Source organism: Grampus griseus (genome assembly GCF_964374135.1).
Source record: "Grampus griseus genome assembly, chromosome: 15".
In the NCBI taxonomy this organism is placed as follows: domain Eukaryota; kingdom Metazoa; phylum Chordata; class Mammalia; order Artiodactyla; family Delphinidae; genus Grampus; species Grampus griseus.
The window spans coordinates 59,976,147-59,992,225 of record NC_139009.1 but is presented as its reverse complement, the minus strand read 5'-3'; the positions used below and the strand labels follow the sequence as shown (position 1 = coordinate 59,992,225).

General features: G+C 56.9%; 1 protein-coding gene across 22 annotated transcripts in view; it reads right to left on the bottom strand.

Annotated features, from left to right (window-relative positions):
- Positions 1-16,079, bottom strand: part of DYSF (dysferlin) — a 222,362-nt gene that overhangs the window by 65,211 nt on the left and 141,072 nt on the right. For 12 of the 22 annotated variants that reach the window (XM_082671898.1, XM_082671904.1, XM_082671888.1 and 9 more), the window contains 6 exons: positions 15,328-15,357; positions 9,168-9,233; positions 6,478-6,579; positions 6,198-6,359; positions 4,980-5,145; positions 4,475-4,551 (listed from right to left, as the gene is read on the bottom strand). In XM_082671898.1, coding sequence (XP_082528024.1) covers positions 4,475-4,551; positions 4,980-5,145; positions 6,198-6,359; positions 6,478-6,579; positions 9,168-9,233; positions 15,328-15,357 — 603 coding nt within the window. The remainder of the gene's footprint in view (positions 1-4,474; positions 4,552-4,979; positions 5,146-6,197; positions 6,360-6,477; positions 6,580-9,167; positions 9,234-15,327; positions 15,358-16,079) is intronic. The other 10 variants (XM_082671895.1, XM_082671900.1, XM_082671907.1 and 7 more) reach the window with 3 other exon arrangements.

Sequence of the window (16,079 nt, the reverse complement as noted above, 5' to 3'; positions counted from 1 at the left end):
TGGGGAGCAGGCCTTCTGATGCCTCCTGCACGCTAGCCTGAGTTTCCCCTACAGCCTCCCAGGCCCATCAGACACACACACACACACACACACACACACACACACACACTCGGTGCACCATCAAACACATGCAATCAACACACATGCTGTCAACACACACACACACACACACACACACACACACACACACACCCCTCCCACCACCAAGCCTTTGCCCCAGCTCCTCTGCCCACCAGGAAAGGCCTCCTCTCCCCTCTGCTGTTCTAACCCCTCTCGCCAGCCCCCTGGGAGAAGCTTTCCTGATGACTTAGCCCACGCTGACCTTGTAGGGCCCAGAGTCCAAGATCCTGGTGTCCTTGCTAAGCAAGCATTCACTGCCTTGCTATCACTCTGTTCATCTCATCTGGATCTGCAACATAGCCCTCCCCTCTCTGTCAGCCAGAGGGAAGACCTCCCGAGAGCGCTCTTCCCCTTTATCCCTCCTCAATACACACATGTTCTCCACCCCACGGCCTGACTTCAAGAGGAGACCCCTACCCAGGGTGATCTCTCAGAATGATAGGCAAGCGTCACCCTTGACCTGAAGGTAGGTGAGGCGTGGGATGGGCAGGGGGTGCCACCTCTACGTGAGCCTCAGGACCCCCTAGGAAATGGTGGGAAGCCCACTCTGGGTGTGTTCCTGCACTGCTTCTCTTCCCATTTTCATCATCAGAACACCAAGAACTAGCAGACTAGTCGACAAAGACCCCAAGTTTGTTTGAAACGTAAACATAGAGCCCGATTCATACTCAGAGGCAGAATCAGAGACAGAGAGCGCAGCCTGGGGGGAAGGGAAGGACAGAGGAGGCCACGGTGGGAGCAGTTCATTCACAGCGTGCTCCTGGCTGGAGGCAACACCCATCTGTTCATTATTTTTCTATATTTTCCAAACTTTATATAATGGACATATATTTATAATCAGAGAAAAATGAATATATCCTTTACCTCAAGCAGAGCACTAGATGGAAGGAAACACCTCTGTGCCCCCCTCGGAGGACACCCCCAGCCTGCTCTCAGCAAGTTAGGTGTCAAGGCCACGATGCTTGCAGCACCACCACTACGCTTGCGCACATATCTGCTCCCAGCCCCCCACCCCACTTCTCACGCACACTCATGTGCACACACACCGCACACACCCACACTACCACCATCCCCAGACTACGGCACTAAAATCTACACAAAGACAGCCACACAGACCAAGAATACACTGTGGGGTTGCCATGCAAGAGTTGATCTCATCCCAGCCCCCGCCACAGAGAAGAGTCCAGGAGGCCAGGCATCTCCCTACTCCCAGAGACAGGTGCCCACCTACAAGGCCTAGAAGGCCAAGTGGACAGTTCTGCCTCATACATCCATTTCAGATCATCTCTAGAACTGGCCACTCTTGACAGACACTTAAACATTTCTAGAAACCTGAGAAATGCTTGGCCGTGGTTGTCAGCCAAAGGCACAAGCATCAGGAAAGTCTGGGGTATCTTTTTCTAGTGTGTGGCAGCTCATCCCAGAAACTGGCGGACGATGGTGACAAGGTTCTTCAGCAGAGAAGAGGCAACTGAGCAAGGAGACGGGAGGGACTTAAACAGAAGCCGAATGTGGCAAGAGAGCATTTGGAGCTGGGGAGGAGCCTTCTGCTGGGTCCACAGCCAGAGCTGGTGAGCACAGCGATAGGGGCCGCATGATGGGGGGGAACAATACGGGCGGCCTAGAGACACAGGCCGCACAAACACGAGCCAGCAAAATCCAAGTTCTGCCAGACTGCTCATCCCTCCTTCTCATCCCTCTCCTATCTGCACTGGGGAAGGGGCGAGGGGACAAGAGCCCAGCCAGAACTATCTGGAAAACCACTGGATCTGGAACCCACAGCCTCCTGGATCAGCCCCAAGATGCCTGGTCCTCCCAAGTCCTGCACAGGAGATGTGCAAGACAGAGTGAGGGAAGGATCTCCTGAGCCAGCCAGATCGGATCAACGATCTCAGAGAAAAGCACGATACAAAATTGCTTTTTCCCCAAGCCCCCAGCAGACCCCATCAGGACAGGGCTTCCCGAAGACTGGGACTGATCTCCCTGCGGGCCTCGGGGCTCCTTGAGAATAGGGTTATGTCTCCTCCATCAGACAGGGAGCTCGATGAGGGCAGGGTCCAAACCTCCCCCACCAGAGCAGGCGGATCTCACTTCCTCCTCTCCCTACCGACCTCCAAGGTCCTGTGAGCCCAGGCCCTCCCCGCGCGGGCATGCCTCCACCAGCCCGAACCTCAGCTCCCCGCCCTCTGCCCGGCCAGCAGCTCTAGCCGCATGCTCCCACCAAGAGTGCAGCCCCTGCTCTGGCTCAGACCCCGGGCCCCGGTTCACTCATGTCAACGCTGTAAGGACGTCCAGCCTGGGCCTCCTCACCGTCTGCCTCTGGTTGTGCTTGTAGCCAGCAGGACCCAAGAGAGTCCCTCCCCATCTGAGTCTGTAGACACTTTGAGGGCAGCACACACAGAACGGAAATCCTGCTGGGCAAGCTCTACGCTTCCCTGCACAGACTCAGACGGCCCGCTGACGGGGGTGGGGGAAGCGGGAGCCAGCACTGGGCGCCCGGAGCTTGGGGCTAATTAGCTGCCTCATTCAGCTACGAACACCCACCCAGGCCAGAAGGTACTAGCCTTGAGCGTAGCTGAATTCTGTGTATTTGCAATTTCCGTTTGGGTTTCCCCAGTCAAGAGAAGTTCCTCCTTAGACCCCTACAGGGAGTAGGCAGGTAACTGACCCAGACACCCATCTACTTATGCATCCATCCACTCATCCGTCCATCCATCCATCCATCCATCCGTCCATCTACCCATCCACCCAGGCAGACTTTCTTCGAACGCCTCCTCTAAGTCAGGCCCTGTGCTGGTCACTGGGGACACAAAGAGGAATGAGCCCTAGTCACTTCCCTGAGCCTAGTCTAGGAAAGATGCTGCACGACTTAAGGCAAGCGCGGTGACCAAGATAGAGACAGGACTTGCAGAAGAAGTGGGGGAGCCAGGGCAGAATCCTGGAAGGAGGTGACCACACCTAGGCTGAGTCTTACAGAATGACTGGGAGCTGGCCAGAAGGTGCTCCCAGCAGAACGCGTGCTGGGGTGGGGCCCTGGAGAGCCATAGAGGCGGGAGAAACGGAGAGCTGGGGGCTTCTGAGGACGCTTAGCACCAGAGAACTATAAAGCAGCTATGAAGCTCTTGTCTCAGCAGCAGCAAGGCCCAGGACTGAACAGCAGAAATGTCCCCATGGAAGTGGCAGAAAGGTGAAAGAGATGAGCGCGTGAGAAAGAAGCAGAAATCAGCCCTAAACGTCAGAGGGAAGCCCCTGTAAGCACATCTCGGGGAGAGTCTCGAGGACCCCGAGCCCAACCCAACACCCAAGTTCGTTCTCTTGCTCTCAAGGCTAATATCTGACTGATGGTTCAGAAAAAAATAAAACCCTCCCAAAATGCCACCCCCTCCCCAGTGAACAAACAGGTTGTGGGCCTGAGCACAAGTACTGTCTACACAGGCTGGGAGGCTCTGCCTCCGGGCAGCCCAGAAGCTCTGGGAGCCCCACGTGCCAGGGGTGCGGCCAGAATCAAGAGAAGCTGAGAGGGCGGTGACAACCTGGAACAGAGCTATTCAAGGCTGGTGCCCACAGTGAGGTCTTTCTCTGTCTCCACTGCAGGAAGGACCGGGTGGTCTCAGCCGTACAGGACCCTGAGCCACCCCAGGGCCCAAGGTGAAGAGAGCGCTTCCCCCCTCAATAAGAGATGCCACAGGCCTCTTGCCATGCTGTTTGGCACTGGTGTCCGGGTCACCAGCTCGCCCTGTTATGGAGCACATAGCCAGGGGCTGCCTCTTACCTGCCCACAGGGTTGGACACCCTTGCAGTAAGGCCCCTCTCCTGGCCCCCTTCCTCTCCTGCAGGTGGAGGGAACGGGGTGAGAGGGACCACTGGCTTGGATACACACCCCGCCTTCAAGCTGCCTGCCAGGTGCCACAGAGCACAAGCCCACAGATGAATCTGCCCCCAAGGAGGGCCCTAGCTGGGTAAGGCGATGGGGCTGGGGCACCCCAGAGGCTACCGGTCACTCCCCACCCTGTCCTCCTTCTCTCTCGTTCGCTCCTTCCACCCTGATTTCCTGGGTGATTTCCAGGAGAGAGCCCTCCAGGCAGTGGGGCCATTTTTCTCATATGCGTTGGGGGAAATGATTGGGTCTTGACCAGAAGACCACACAGTCTCCCCCGCAACCCCCAACCTGCTCCCAACCAGACTGAAAGCTCCTAACTGGGGCCGTCCATCTGTAAGGTGTCCAGCCACCAGGCTGCAGAGAGAGTGTCCTATGGAGGCCGCGTGAGAAGGAAGGGAGGGCAAGGGGCAGGGAGAGGGCAAGCAAGCCAGCTCTTGGAAGGAGCCAGTGTCTGTCCCTGGGGACCCATCGTACCTGGATGGGGATGAGAGGCTCCTTGTCGTCGATGTCAATCAACACATCTTCCCCAGGACTGAGTAAGCTCACGTCATCTGTAGGGGGAGCAGTGTCCAGGCCTGAGAGGGGGCTCCCTCAGGGGCTCACCCCTCCTGAGACACAAGACTCGGCCCTCTGTCTTGCCACACTTTTCACTCCGTGTCTCCCTCTTCCTCCCAGCCATCCTTCCCTCTCCCGGATCCCGTCACGCTCCCCGTCTCCCCAGTTCTCCCTCTAGCTCCCTCTTCATCCCACTGATCCCTGAATCTCCCTTTCCCTCGGCCTTTTCCGCACCACACCCCACCTCAGCATCCACCCCCCCAACCTCTCCTGGGGGGCCCAGCCCAGGGCCAGACGGTGCCCTGAGGGAGACGAGATTCCCACCCATCCTTCCGGTCGTCTCATTCAGGGCCCGGTAAGCTGGGAAGTCCACCTGTCCCAGCCCCCTCTGCCTCCCCGCCCCCGTCAACAGCCCCTCCCCTACCTGGGCCGCCCTGTGGGGACGGACTCTCCTCTGAGTAAGGGTCGCACAGGAAGCTCTCCAGGGAGCGGATGGTACACTGGCCCACCACAGGCCGGCGGCCAAACTGGCGATTATCAATTACCTTGATCACGATGGGGGGACAGTAGAGCTCCTCCCTGGGCAGCATCTGGGTGGAGGGGGAGGGAAGCTCTGGGCAGCAGCCTGACCCCATCTCTGGGAGGTCTCAGAGGAAGGCGAGCCCTTCTTCCCAGGGCAAGTCCAAGGTGCAGAAAATGCTCTCAACCCACACATAACCCCCAAGAGCCAGCGATCCAAACGGGTGGTTTGCCGAGCCCAGGAGCTGGCCAGTGGAGCAGAAGCCACACGCCCCTTCTGTCTGCCTCTTGGATGCTGTATGCAGAGGCCAACTTCTCCCTCACAGTTTTACCTTCCAAACACATCCAGCTCAGCCTAAAGTTAAAACAAGTCTACTTTCCCTGAACCCTCACTGGCCGGGGAAGGGAAGAAGGGAGAAGTTGGCCCGGGACTCAACGTTTCTCGCAGACAGACCCCCCCAAGTGGATACTCAAGAGTTGGCTTCCAGACCCAGATTCTTCTCCCCCCAACCCTAAAAGCACTTTGAACACAACTTGAAATAATTTATATGCTCTCCTTCGGTGGCGGCTTTGGCTCAGCCAGGAGGAGGCTCCTGTTGACAGCCACTGGGCCTGGAATTTCTATAGTACTTTCATCTTGCAAACCATTTTCCTTTCCTCAGACTTGCCTTACTCTGGTCACTAGGCCCAGGCAGCCCAGGTTGCTGGAAGGAGCTGAGGCCTGAGGGCCGCGGGGGTGAGCCCCTCTGCGGGGGCCCAGGCTGGGGGAGGACCAGGTCCTGGGAGGTTTGGAGGAATCCTGGAAGCTCAGAGACCTGGCAGGGGGCACCGGGGCAGGGCTGAGGCCGGCCCTGAGCGGGGAAACAGCCACGGATGGGTCCTTGGGAGTTCCGTGGACTCAGGATCTGAGGAGGAGGGGCCGAGCTGGCCCCCTCTGCACTGCTCGCAGGCTTCAACTCCTCCAGGGAGGAGAGAGCATTTCCTCCCATTCTCCAGTGAGGTGGGAGCGATGCCGTGACCCACTCAGAATCCCGCAGGGAGCCAGACCCCAGGCCACCTGGGGCCGCAAGGAAATTCTAACCACCAGGACTCCGGAAGGGGACGGCGGGGAGGTCGGGCTCACCGCTTCCATGAAGAGGGTGCAGATGTCAAAGTTGGGGTTCTTCCGGAGGTTCTTGATGACACAGGACTGCACGGTCTGGCCCCCGCACTCCACCACCAGGCTGGGGGAGGACACGCTGGCCAGCTGGTAGCTCTTCATGTTCCGAAGGCCCCACGCCAGGATCTGGGGGCACGGAGTGAGGACAGCAGCTGGGAAGGCCCCAGGCCCCAGAAAGGCTGGGCCAGGAAGAGGAAGGGCCCGTCTGCCCACAGTCCCCACCCCACCACGGGGGCGGGCTCACCTCGATGGCGGTTCGCTGGAGAACAGGCTTGATGTTCTGGGGGACCATGTAGATGTTGGCCTCCCTCTGGGGTGGCGGGTAGGGTAGGTCCGTGTCCTCCGACTGCAGGGCAGCAGGTAGAATGGAGGCAAAGGCAGGAGGGAGACCAAGGCGGAAAGACAAGAAAGGAGGACAGACGGGATGGAAAGAAGGACATGTGGAGAGACACAGAAACAGAGCAGCGGGGACACAGAAGTGGGCAGACAGAAATGAGAGAGCAAAGTCAGTTCCTCAGGCACCATCTCCTCCAGGATCACAATTCTAGCACCTTGGCCCCGGGTTCAGGTGATCCTGTTTCAAATAAGCCCCGGGGCACCCCTCCTCCCACCCACGAGCTGCTCAGGGTGACCCCGTCCCTGTCACACATACACTTGTGCACACACGTGCACACACATGCACTGCCCCGTCCAACCTGACACGTCCACTTCAGCCCCTCTCAGTCCCGAGAGGACCACGTGCCCTCCTGCTAGCCTGATTCTCCTGCCTCCTGGCTCAGACCCTCCCGACTTACCACCCGCCCTGGTGTTCCGTCTCCAGCCCCAAACTCACACCTGTCCTGAGGTGTGACACATCTGAACAGAATGCTTGAACTGTGGGCCAGAGGGGGTATTTACAAATAGGAGAAGGGGACAGCAAGGCCCACCATCCAGGGGCACCAAAGGGCCTACTGGGGAGGCTCCTTCACACCACGGACCAGAGATGAGCGTGGCCTGTGACAACCCTACCTGCTATGGGTTTGCCAAAAAGACTTGGGCAAGAGTCCTGAAGAAATACATAGGGAAGCACGCGGGGCAATGGAGGCAGGTATTACTGTGGATTAGACAACTACCAAGTCTGACAGTGGTTAGAAACACGGGCTCTGGGTATAGATCCTGACTCCACTACTTACTGAGTAAAATAAGTTATGTCACTTCTCTGTGGCTCCATTTTCTTCATCTATAAAGTGATTATTAAAAACTATCAACCTCTGAAGGTTAGTGGGAGGCTTGGAGAAGTTAATACAACATTTAGAAGAGTGCCTGGTTCATGTAAACTCTTAATAGAAGCCCACATGGTACCTCTGTGACAACTAGAGAAGGATGACCCTTTCTTAAAACTCCTAACTTCCACATCAGAAAATCATCATAGTTTACTAATTAGAACAAGACACTTTACTGCCACCTACTGGAAAATTAAAATACATGATGTCTGCACTGGAAATCGCACGCCCTTAGACCCAGGGCTCTTCCGCAGTGCACAACCTGCACATCCGTACATGGAGGCCCTGACGCTCAGGAAATGTTAACTATAAATACAAGGGCTGTGCTGTGTGCTTTACAGAGCTTGCCTCAGGTAATTGCATTAATAAACGATGGAATCGTTGGATTCATTCTCCGAGTGACTTGCTCTGGGTTCCTTCTCAAAGGATGGTGCGTCCACCTACAGATGCTCTGACGCAGACGGTGGGAGCAGCTGGAGGACTGAAACACACCAGCTTCCTCCTGCCTCACCACTTCACAGCCAATCCCAGCTGTCACTCCTGCCAATGACACACTGATGATGCTACGCTTCGTGACCTGTGGTGGTAAGAAGCTCATTTCTAGAATCAAACCAGACCCTGGTCCTAGTCTGAACCCTGCAGCTCCTCAGCTATTTGACCTTGGGAAAATTATTCAACCTCTGTGACTCAGTACCCTCACATGAAAATCCGGGATAACGAAACTCTTACAAAATTTGTCTGAGAATTTAACGAGAACACATATAAAGAGTTTCTGGCACATAGAAGGTGCTTAATAAACAGCAGTGACTAAAATGAACACTGTATTGTTGGTGGTGCCACTGTTTCCATCACTCATGTTGTTGGTGATCCCCCAGGGACTTGAGCAGAGCTGAGCCATCAGAGGCACCTCTCAAAACAACGCTGGCTTCAGAACTATCCCTACGTCCCCAGAGCACAGAGTGAAGGAATTCATCATCTTCCTCCGGACCCACAATGCAGGTGACATGATATTTTTAGACTGGCTGAGCAGCGGATGCCATCAGGAGAAAGGGTGATGAACAGGGCTGCCATGGGCACAACTCCAGGAGGTGCTGTGCACGTCACAATCCACGTGAATGGTGCCCCTGGAGGCTGGAGGCAGAGCCCGCGGTGGCCTGGCTGCTCTGGGGCCGCCTGGCTTGGCGTCCAACCTTGGCACTCCAAGGCCACCTACTGCAACAGCTGTGCAGCAGGGGTCGCCTCTTTTTGAAAAAGGTTATGCCTGAAGGCCTGCTGGTGGCCTGCTGGTGGCCTGCTCAAGGCTGATGCCCAACCCACAGTGGACCCAGGGCCAAAAGCCCATGACGAAAGGGACAAACAGAAGAGGTCAGGGAGGGAACAGCCCCGGGCTCCTGGGTGGGGAGGCAGAAAGACCAAGCCTTTCTCATAGGGCTGCAATGTTGTCCTGAAATCACCCAGGAAAACTCATGAATATACTTCCCCCAGAACATTCCTCTCCTGGTCCCCAGACTCTGGGCAGTGTCCCTTTGATTCCTTTTTGTCCCTCACTTCCACGTCCCGCTTTCCCTCTGGGCTCCTCCAGGTCCCCTGTGAGGATATTCCTCTCTCTGTGCAGACGCCCAGGCTCCCCACCACAGGAACCTGCTTACAGAGGAAGACAGGGACCAAGAACCTGGAGAAGACTGGGCTCCAGTACCGTTTGCAGGAGGCCCTGGAGGAAGACGGCGGGTGCACACAGCTGTGGAGCGCCAGGCCCGGCCGGCAGGAGGGAGAGACAAGCAGAGACAGCGGTTAGAGGCGCATCCGCAGGGCAGCTTATGAGGCACAAGGCCCCCAGTCTCATCCCAAGGCCACCTCCAACCACCATATCGTCCTCAGGGGTCCCAGGACATCCTTGCTCCCTGCACCTTGTTGCCATTCCCCAGAATCCCTGCCTCTGCAGGGGCTCCCCTACACCTGCCAGCTGCCACCAAGTCCTCTGTCCCCTCCCCACTGTGCACACCGCCTCGCCTGTAGGCACCGCTCCCGCCTGTAGGCACCGCCCCCGCCTGTAGGCACCTCTCATTATCACTGAGCATCTACGCTGCCACGTGCTCTGGCTCCCTAACCCGGTCTCATCCAGTGCGCCCCAATTTTCCACACTATCTGCTGGATTTTTTCCTTGCATTTAAAGACAGTCTCAAGACGGTATCTCATTCACACCTTCTCTCTGTGTCCTCTCCTGCAGCCTGCCACCCTCTCCTCTCTCTCTTCCTGAAAAAGGCTGCCTCCATCCCCTGCCTCTCCCCTGCTTCCACACAGCCCTCTGCCCAGTGCACTCGCTCCGCCCCTTGCACCCCCTCCCTGGAAACTTCTCTCTCCAAAATTAACAACAACCTGCTTGTAGCCCAACCCAGAGGAAACTCACAGGCGCCTATCTCTCTCCCTACCTCAGCAGCATCTGGCCAGCTGACCTCGTCGTCCTTCCTAAAGCCGTCTGTCTAGCTCCTTACCGCTGGCCCCTCCACCCTCTCTACCCTCCGCTGGCTGTGTCTCCCTGGCAGCCTCCCTGCTGCTCCTCTGCCCATCCCTCCCCTAGGCTTTCTGCTCCCAAACATCTCTCCTAAGCCCCACACTCACATTCCAACCTTACCGCTACTTCATCCATGTGTCCTCCTGGCCTCTCACATCGAGCTTGTCCCAAACTGGATTCTCTAAGATCCCACCCCTGCCCCCCCGCCAAAAACTTGCTCTCTTCAAATGTCATCTCAGAATCCAGTCCCACCATCCACCCAGATCTCCAAGCCAAAAACGCCACACCACCCTTGACTCTCCTTCCCCTGGATTGATCCCCAAGCCTTAGGGCTCTGTCTCCTAAATCTCTCCCAGGCCCACCCACCCATCTTCTTTCCTGGGTCTGGGTCACCACCATCTCTTGCCTGGATTCACCAGCTTCATCCTAAGTGATCTCTTGCATCTGGTTTAGCACATCCCCTTCCAATGAATGTATGCTGTACTCTGCAGCCAGGGAAGACTTTCTAAGAATGCCACTCTGTTTAAAACCCACCCACTCAGGATGAAGTCCAAACTCCGTGACGCAGCCTCCAAGACCCCTCATCTTCTAGCTCCTGTTGACCTCTCTGGTCTCGCCTCTCACCACCAACTTTCCCCTCCGGGACCCCAGGCAGTGATGGGCCACCTCCCCAGCCACGCTCAACAGCACCCCCACTTCTGAACGCCAGCAGGTTGCAGGAGGTACCACACTCTCTGTACCTGTGAGGTTGGAGCTCACGGGTCCCTCTGTCTGAAAGGCTCTTCTGCCCACTTCATCTGGCTACCTCCTACGTGGACTTCATGTCCACTTAAGTGTTCCTTGGAGCTCCAGGTTTAAGTTAAGCACCCCACGGTTCCCAGAGCAACTTGTCCCATTGAAAGACACATTACGCTGGGTCATTTCTGTGTGTTCATTTGTCTGTGTCCCTTGTGAAACCAGCAATTCTGCACACGGGGGCAACAGCTATATCCCCTGTCCAATAAATAAAGGCTTACGAACAGATTATTGAAGGCAGGGAGGGAGGGATGGCAGAGGGCGAACGGACAGGGGGATGGCGGACAAAGAACCGACTCCAACACTCTCCCATCCTTCCCAACGCTCTTGCCTGTGTCAGTCTTGCATCCTCACCAGCCCCTCCTTTCCCCGTGCCCGCTCATTCCTCCCTCTGTTTGAAGGGGCTTCCTTTGCCATCTTCCAGAATCTACCACATCTTTCAGGGCCTAGGTCAAACTCTACATCCTCCAGAAAATCTCCCCAACCACTCCAGAAACTCTTTAAACCCTACTCTCTGACTTCTTTTACCTCTAATTAAGCAACCCTGGGCTCTGGTTGCCCAAGGTCCTGACTGGTACCCCACATATCACGCTTGGGAGTCCTGTGACACCAGCCCGATGGCCACTCCTGTGCCCAAGTTTCTCAATTTTTTCTGGTCCAGCCCATCTGAGAGGCATGATATCTCCTTCCAGGACAGTGACCCTCAGTGGGGTGGGCTGCAGCGACCCCTATCAGCACTGCCAGGCTGGGAGGGGGTGGGTGTAGACTGAAAGCACCGCCAGGACATCCTGATTCCCTGTCCCATGTGTGCCGGGGGACTCCGAGGATCACAGACCTCAGGGGCAGCCACACAATAGAAGGCTAATAAGATGACCCCTTCCGTGGTGGGGTCCATGCCTTCCATGCTCCTCCCCACCCACCCTGAATGCAGGGCAGACGTGGGGCTGCTACACTGACAGGGTTCTACAGGTGTGCAGGGCGCTGACCGAGACAGCTCAGACCAAGAGGACAAGGACACAGGGACAAATGAGGCTCTCTCCCCACTTTAAGCAGAATCCACCTCCTGCCTCCTTTCATCTATCCGTCCTGCTGGCCAGTTCAGTACAGGGAACTGAGGCCCCTGAGCCATGAGGGGGGCTTCCTCCCCCGGTCCCAGGGGCCACCACACTAGACAGACGTGCATTCCCAGGGCTGGGGCAAGTGTGGGCAGGCCCCTCCAGCCACCTAGGTCAGTGTTGCCACCGGCAGCCCACAGACCCCCTCCTCACACAGCAGGGCAGTCAGGTGACCCTCTGGACACTCAGATCCGAGCTCCTCGGGGAGCTCCATGTGGGCGCAGCCGGGCGGGCTGGGAGGGCTCCACTGTCTGCCTGCCCCACCCAGCTTGTTAGGGACAGCATGCTGCTCTAATTACACTTCCCAGGAAAAACAGTGTTTTAAATTAAAGCCTTGGGGGAGGGATGGGGGATGGGGGACCACTGGGCTTATTCTCCTGATTGCAAAACACCAAATTTTTCCTTCTGGAGGATTTGGGGGTGCCGGAGAGTACCTCATGTACATCTCAGACTAAAAGCCATACATAGCCTGTTGCCTGGATTAGGAAGGGGATGGAGTGACATCTGGTTGGCCCCCAACTCACAGCAAAAAAGCCACGGAGGACGCTCTCCTTTCAACCAGGGCATGCCTCCACGGAGCATGACAGGAGCATCAGAACCAAGGGTGATACTCCGAACCACGCCCCCTTAGGTGCTCAGGACCACAAGCCCCTGCTCCCACCTAAAGGGTTCCCAGATGGGGTCTTCCTCTGCACAGGCTCCACATGCTAGGAGCCCTCAATTATTAAGGAATCTGCCATCATCTCTTCTGCTGCGTGTGTGTGTGTGTGTGTGTGCGCGCGTGCACGTGTGCATGCTCTCGTGAGTGTACATAGTTGCACACACTCACACATGCCTGTGCACTCTCCATTTCTCAGGAAATCTAAAATTGCAGTTTCTTTGAACTCATTCCCCTTGGCAGCGCAGACCGCCTTTGTTCTCCAGACAAAAAGGAAAAGAAACGAGACAGAGGGCTCAGAAGAGGCGGGGAGAAGGAGGGAGAGAGGGAGCCTGGGCCAAGGAGCAAACAGAGGAAAAGGGAAATGCGAAGGGAGAGCTGGACAAGGGGAAGAGAAAGGCTCAGGAAGAGGGGAAACAGCAAGTGGCAGACAGAAAGACAGGCTGGGAGCTGGAAAGAAACCCTCCCCTCCACCCGTTTAGGACCCTGGTCTCCCAGACACCAAAGCCTCAAAGACACAATGCAACAGTCCCCCTTCCCAACCAAGAGCCCCTGGAGAGGGAATGCTCCAGGTGGGCAAACAGCCTGGGGGAGGGGAAATCTTGTTGCCCACCAAACTGGCCCCACGCGGTGACACGCACCCCCAGCCCGAGGCACTGCCACCTGGACCCCCAAAGAGAGCTCAGAGTCACCTCTTCCAGGAAGCCATCCCTACTGTCCTCCATCTGCTCTAGGAGAGCTCAGCCCGGGTAGATGCCTTTCACCTCATCCATGACACTATCTCCCACACAGGCGTGGGCTGCCTGCTGGCCGGAAGGCAGTCCCCACTGAAGAGGCCGTCCTTACGCCATGCTTCAGAGTCACTCACCCCTCTCCATTCCCTCTCTAGCCTAGGCCCCCATCACCACATCCGTCTCAAAAGCCTCCTAGCTGGTCTCTCCTGCCCCTCACTCCCCACTCCACACCTCTCTGCAGCCAGACGGCTTCCTAACACACCCATCTGTCCTCTCTGCTCCCAGACTTTTGAGGGCCCCCGTGGCCAGTGGCCCAGAAGCTAAGCTCCCGGCATGGCTTTTCAAAGCCCTCCAGGATGGCTGGAGCGCCCTTCACAGGGATCAGGCCGGGAGTCTGGAGGGGGCTGAATGAGGGATACCAGGCAGGAGCTCGGCCGCAGCAAAGAAGACAGAAAAATCTTGCTAAGGCGTCAGGCTTCCAGCAGGACCAGCTGCGGCAGCAGCAAGACTAACCTGCCTCCACCCCGTCCCTGGGGATTCTTAAAACCAAATAGGACGCAGGAGCTCGGCATGAGTCTTAGCCTTCAAGTGCAGGGGAAGAAAGAGGCTGAGCTATGGGCCCCAGGGCCTGGCGGGAGCCCTCTGGGGATGAAGGGGTCACCAGGTCACCTTCTGGGGTGGTTCCCTGGACCAGCTGATCCTCCATCCATCCTACTGGGCCTGGGACCCTTTGAACGTGCTGGCCCAGCCCTGTGCCCAGCAGACCCCCAGGACTTGCTCTCCTCTGGCCCTGCTGACCCACACCCGCCTCAGCCTGTGGCCGGCTGGTCCTGCGGCAGGGCACTTGGCCCTCGTCAGGCTCTGGCCCCAAAGCTGCAGATTTTGATTTGCTTCCTGACAACAAGACCACAGCCAGATCCCTGCTCTTGGAATCTGAGCCTTCACTGTTATATATTACAAATCCAGTTATTAAGGATTTTAACTTTTTTTTAATAACTCATCCCTGGGCTGGGTCTTCTTCAGAGCAGGCTGTGGGTTTTGGCCACAGAATGCTCTCAATCAAGAGAGAGGGCTCCGTGCTGCTTCCCTGGACAGGACTCTCGTCCCCTTTCCAAATCGGCAGTCTTTCGCAACTGCAGCCAGAAGCAGGAGGCTGCCTGTCAGGCGCAATTGCGGCCAGCTCACTTGGCGGACCCCACCTCGGTCTGGGAGCTGCAGGAAGTGAGGTAAGGGGCGCGGGGCCGGCGGATCCCACATCCTGACCCTGCACTTCAAGTCCAAATTGCACTGAAACTGTCAAATGGTGTTCGCTCGCAGCCTGGGGATTCCCTGACGGCAGGAAGTGGCTGCCCTTTTCCCACCCCCATCTGACCAGGGCTCTCCTTCCTGTCTCTCTGCCCAGGCCTTTGCCTCAGCTCACTCTTGAGGACCTGCTCACAGATGTGCAGGAGGCCATAAGGAAATGGGCTTCTCATCCTGCAGACCAAAGGGCATAGCCTTGCTCCATTTGGATGCAAACTCCAAACTTCTCCCAGAAGCTAGGAGTCCCCAGCCTGCCCCGTTCCCTAAAGCAGCCGGGCCCCAACCTGGTGCTTGGTCCCTTGGGCCAGAGGCACGTTCCCCACCTTCTTCCTAAGCGCTACGACAATGTTTGGCTAACGCCACCTCCACCAGCAAGACTTCCTTGACTACTCTGGTCCCTTAGGAACATTTTATTCTTGAAAACATGCCAGTTGGTACTCAGCCGGTTGAGACCCCTGCTGTCCCAGGGGTCTGGGCAAATGTGGCTTCCAACATAGCAGCAATCCACCTAAGAGCCAGATTCACACCAGGACACACCCCAGGCAGCCCCGGATCCACGCAGAGTGCGGGAAGTTAAACCCAGACAGGGGTCCACGTGACAGAGGCACACTGGAGTACCAGGAACCAGGAAGACTCCAGGGCATGGCCTTCATCTTCCCTCTGCCTCTGCCCACCTATCCCCAGCCACAGGCCACAGCTGTGAGGGGCCAGCTCACCTCTTCCAGGATCCCTGATGTATCCTGCACCTGGACCACACCATGGGACAGTCCACATCCAGGAGATGGTGGAGGGAGGAGAGGAAGGAGAGTAAAAGTTTACCATTAGTGACAAGGACCACTAGGCTGGGGCAGAGATCAACAGGCCAGATGTCTCCCTACAAGGAGCAAACAGAAACCACTTTCCATCTAGGGTGAGGGTGATGTGCTTCCCAGACGCGCCCTCTACGTGGTCCCTGAGAAAGTAGGTACAACAAACGTTGATGCAGAGGGAGTGGTGGGAGAGGCCAAAGCATAAACCTGGAGCCCAGGCGTCTCTAGAAGTGACAGGAGAAAGGAGAATGACTAACAGCCAGGTGCTGGGAAGGTCCCGGACCCTGTATAACAGCCCCAGGAGGCAGTCAGGCCTGAATCCCTGGAGCCACTGCTGGAGATGTGGACTTGGAGAACCAAGGAGAAGCAACCTACATGCCCAGGGCTGGCAGAGCTGAGAGCAGAAGCTTGGAGCGCACAGGGAGCAGGAAAGGGAGAGGGAGAGAGACTAGAAGGGGTGGGAGGAGAGGCAGAGGGAGGAGTGGGGGCAGGGGGCAAGGAGGGCTTGTACTGTAAGGACTGTCTGCAGATCGCCTGGGCTCCCCGCCTCGTAAGGGGAGAAGCACCCAAACAGAGCCCAAACGACCACTTCTCAAAGTTGCAGCTGAGCCTGGCCGGGCAGAGGATTCCTGAATCAAATCAGCCTGTGTACCAGTAAA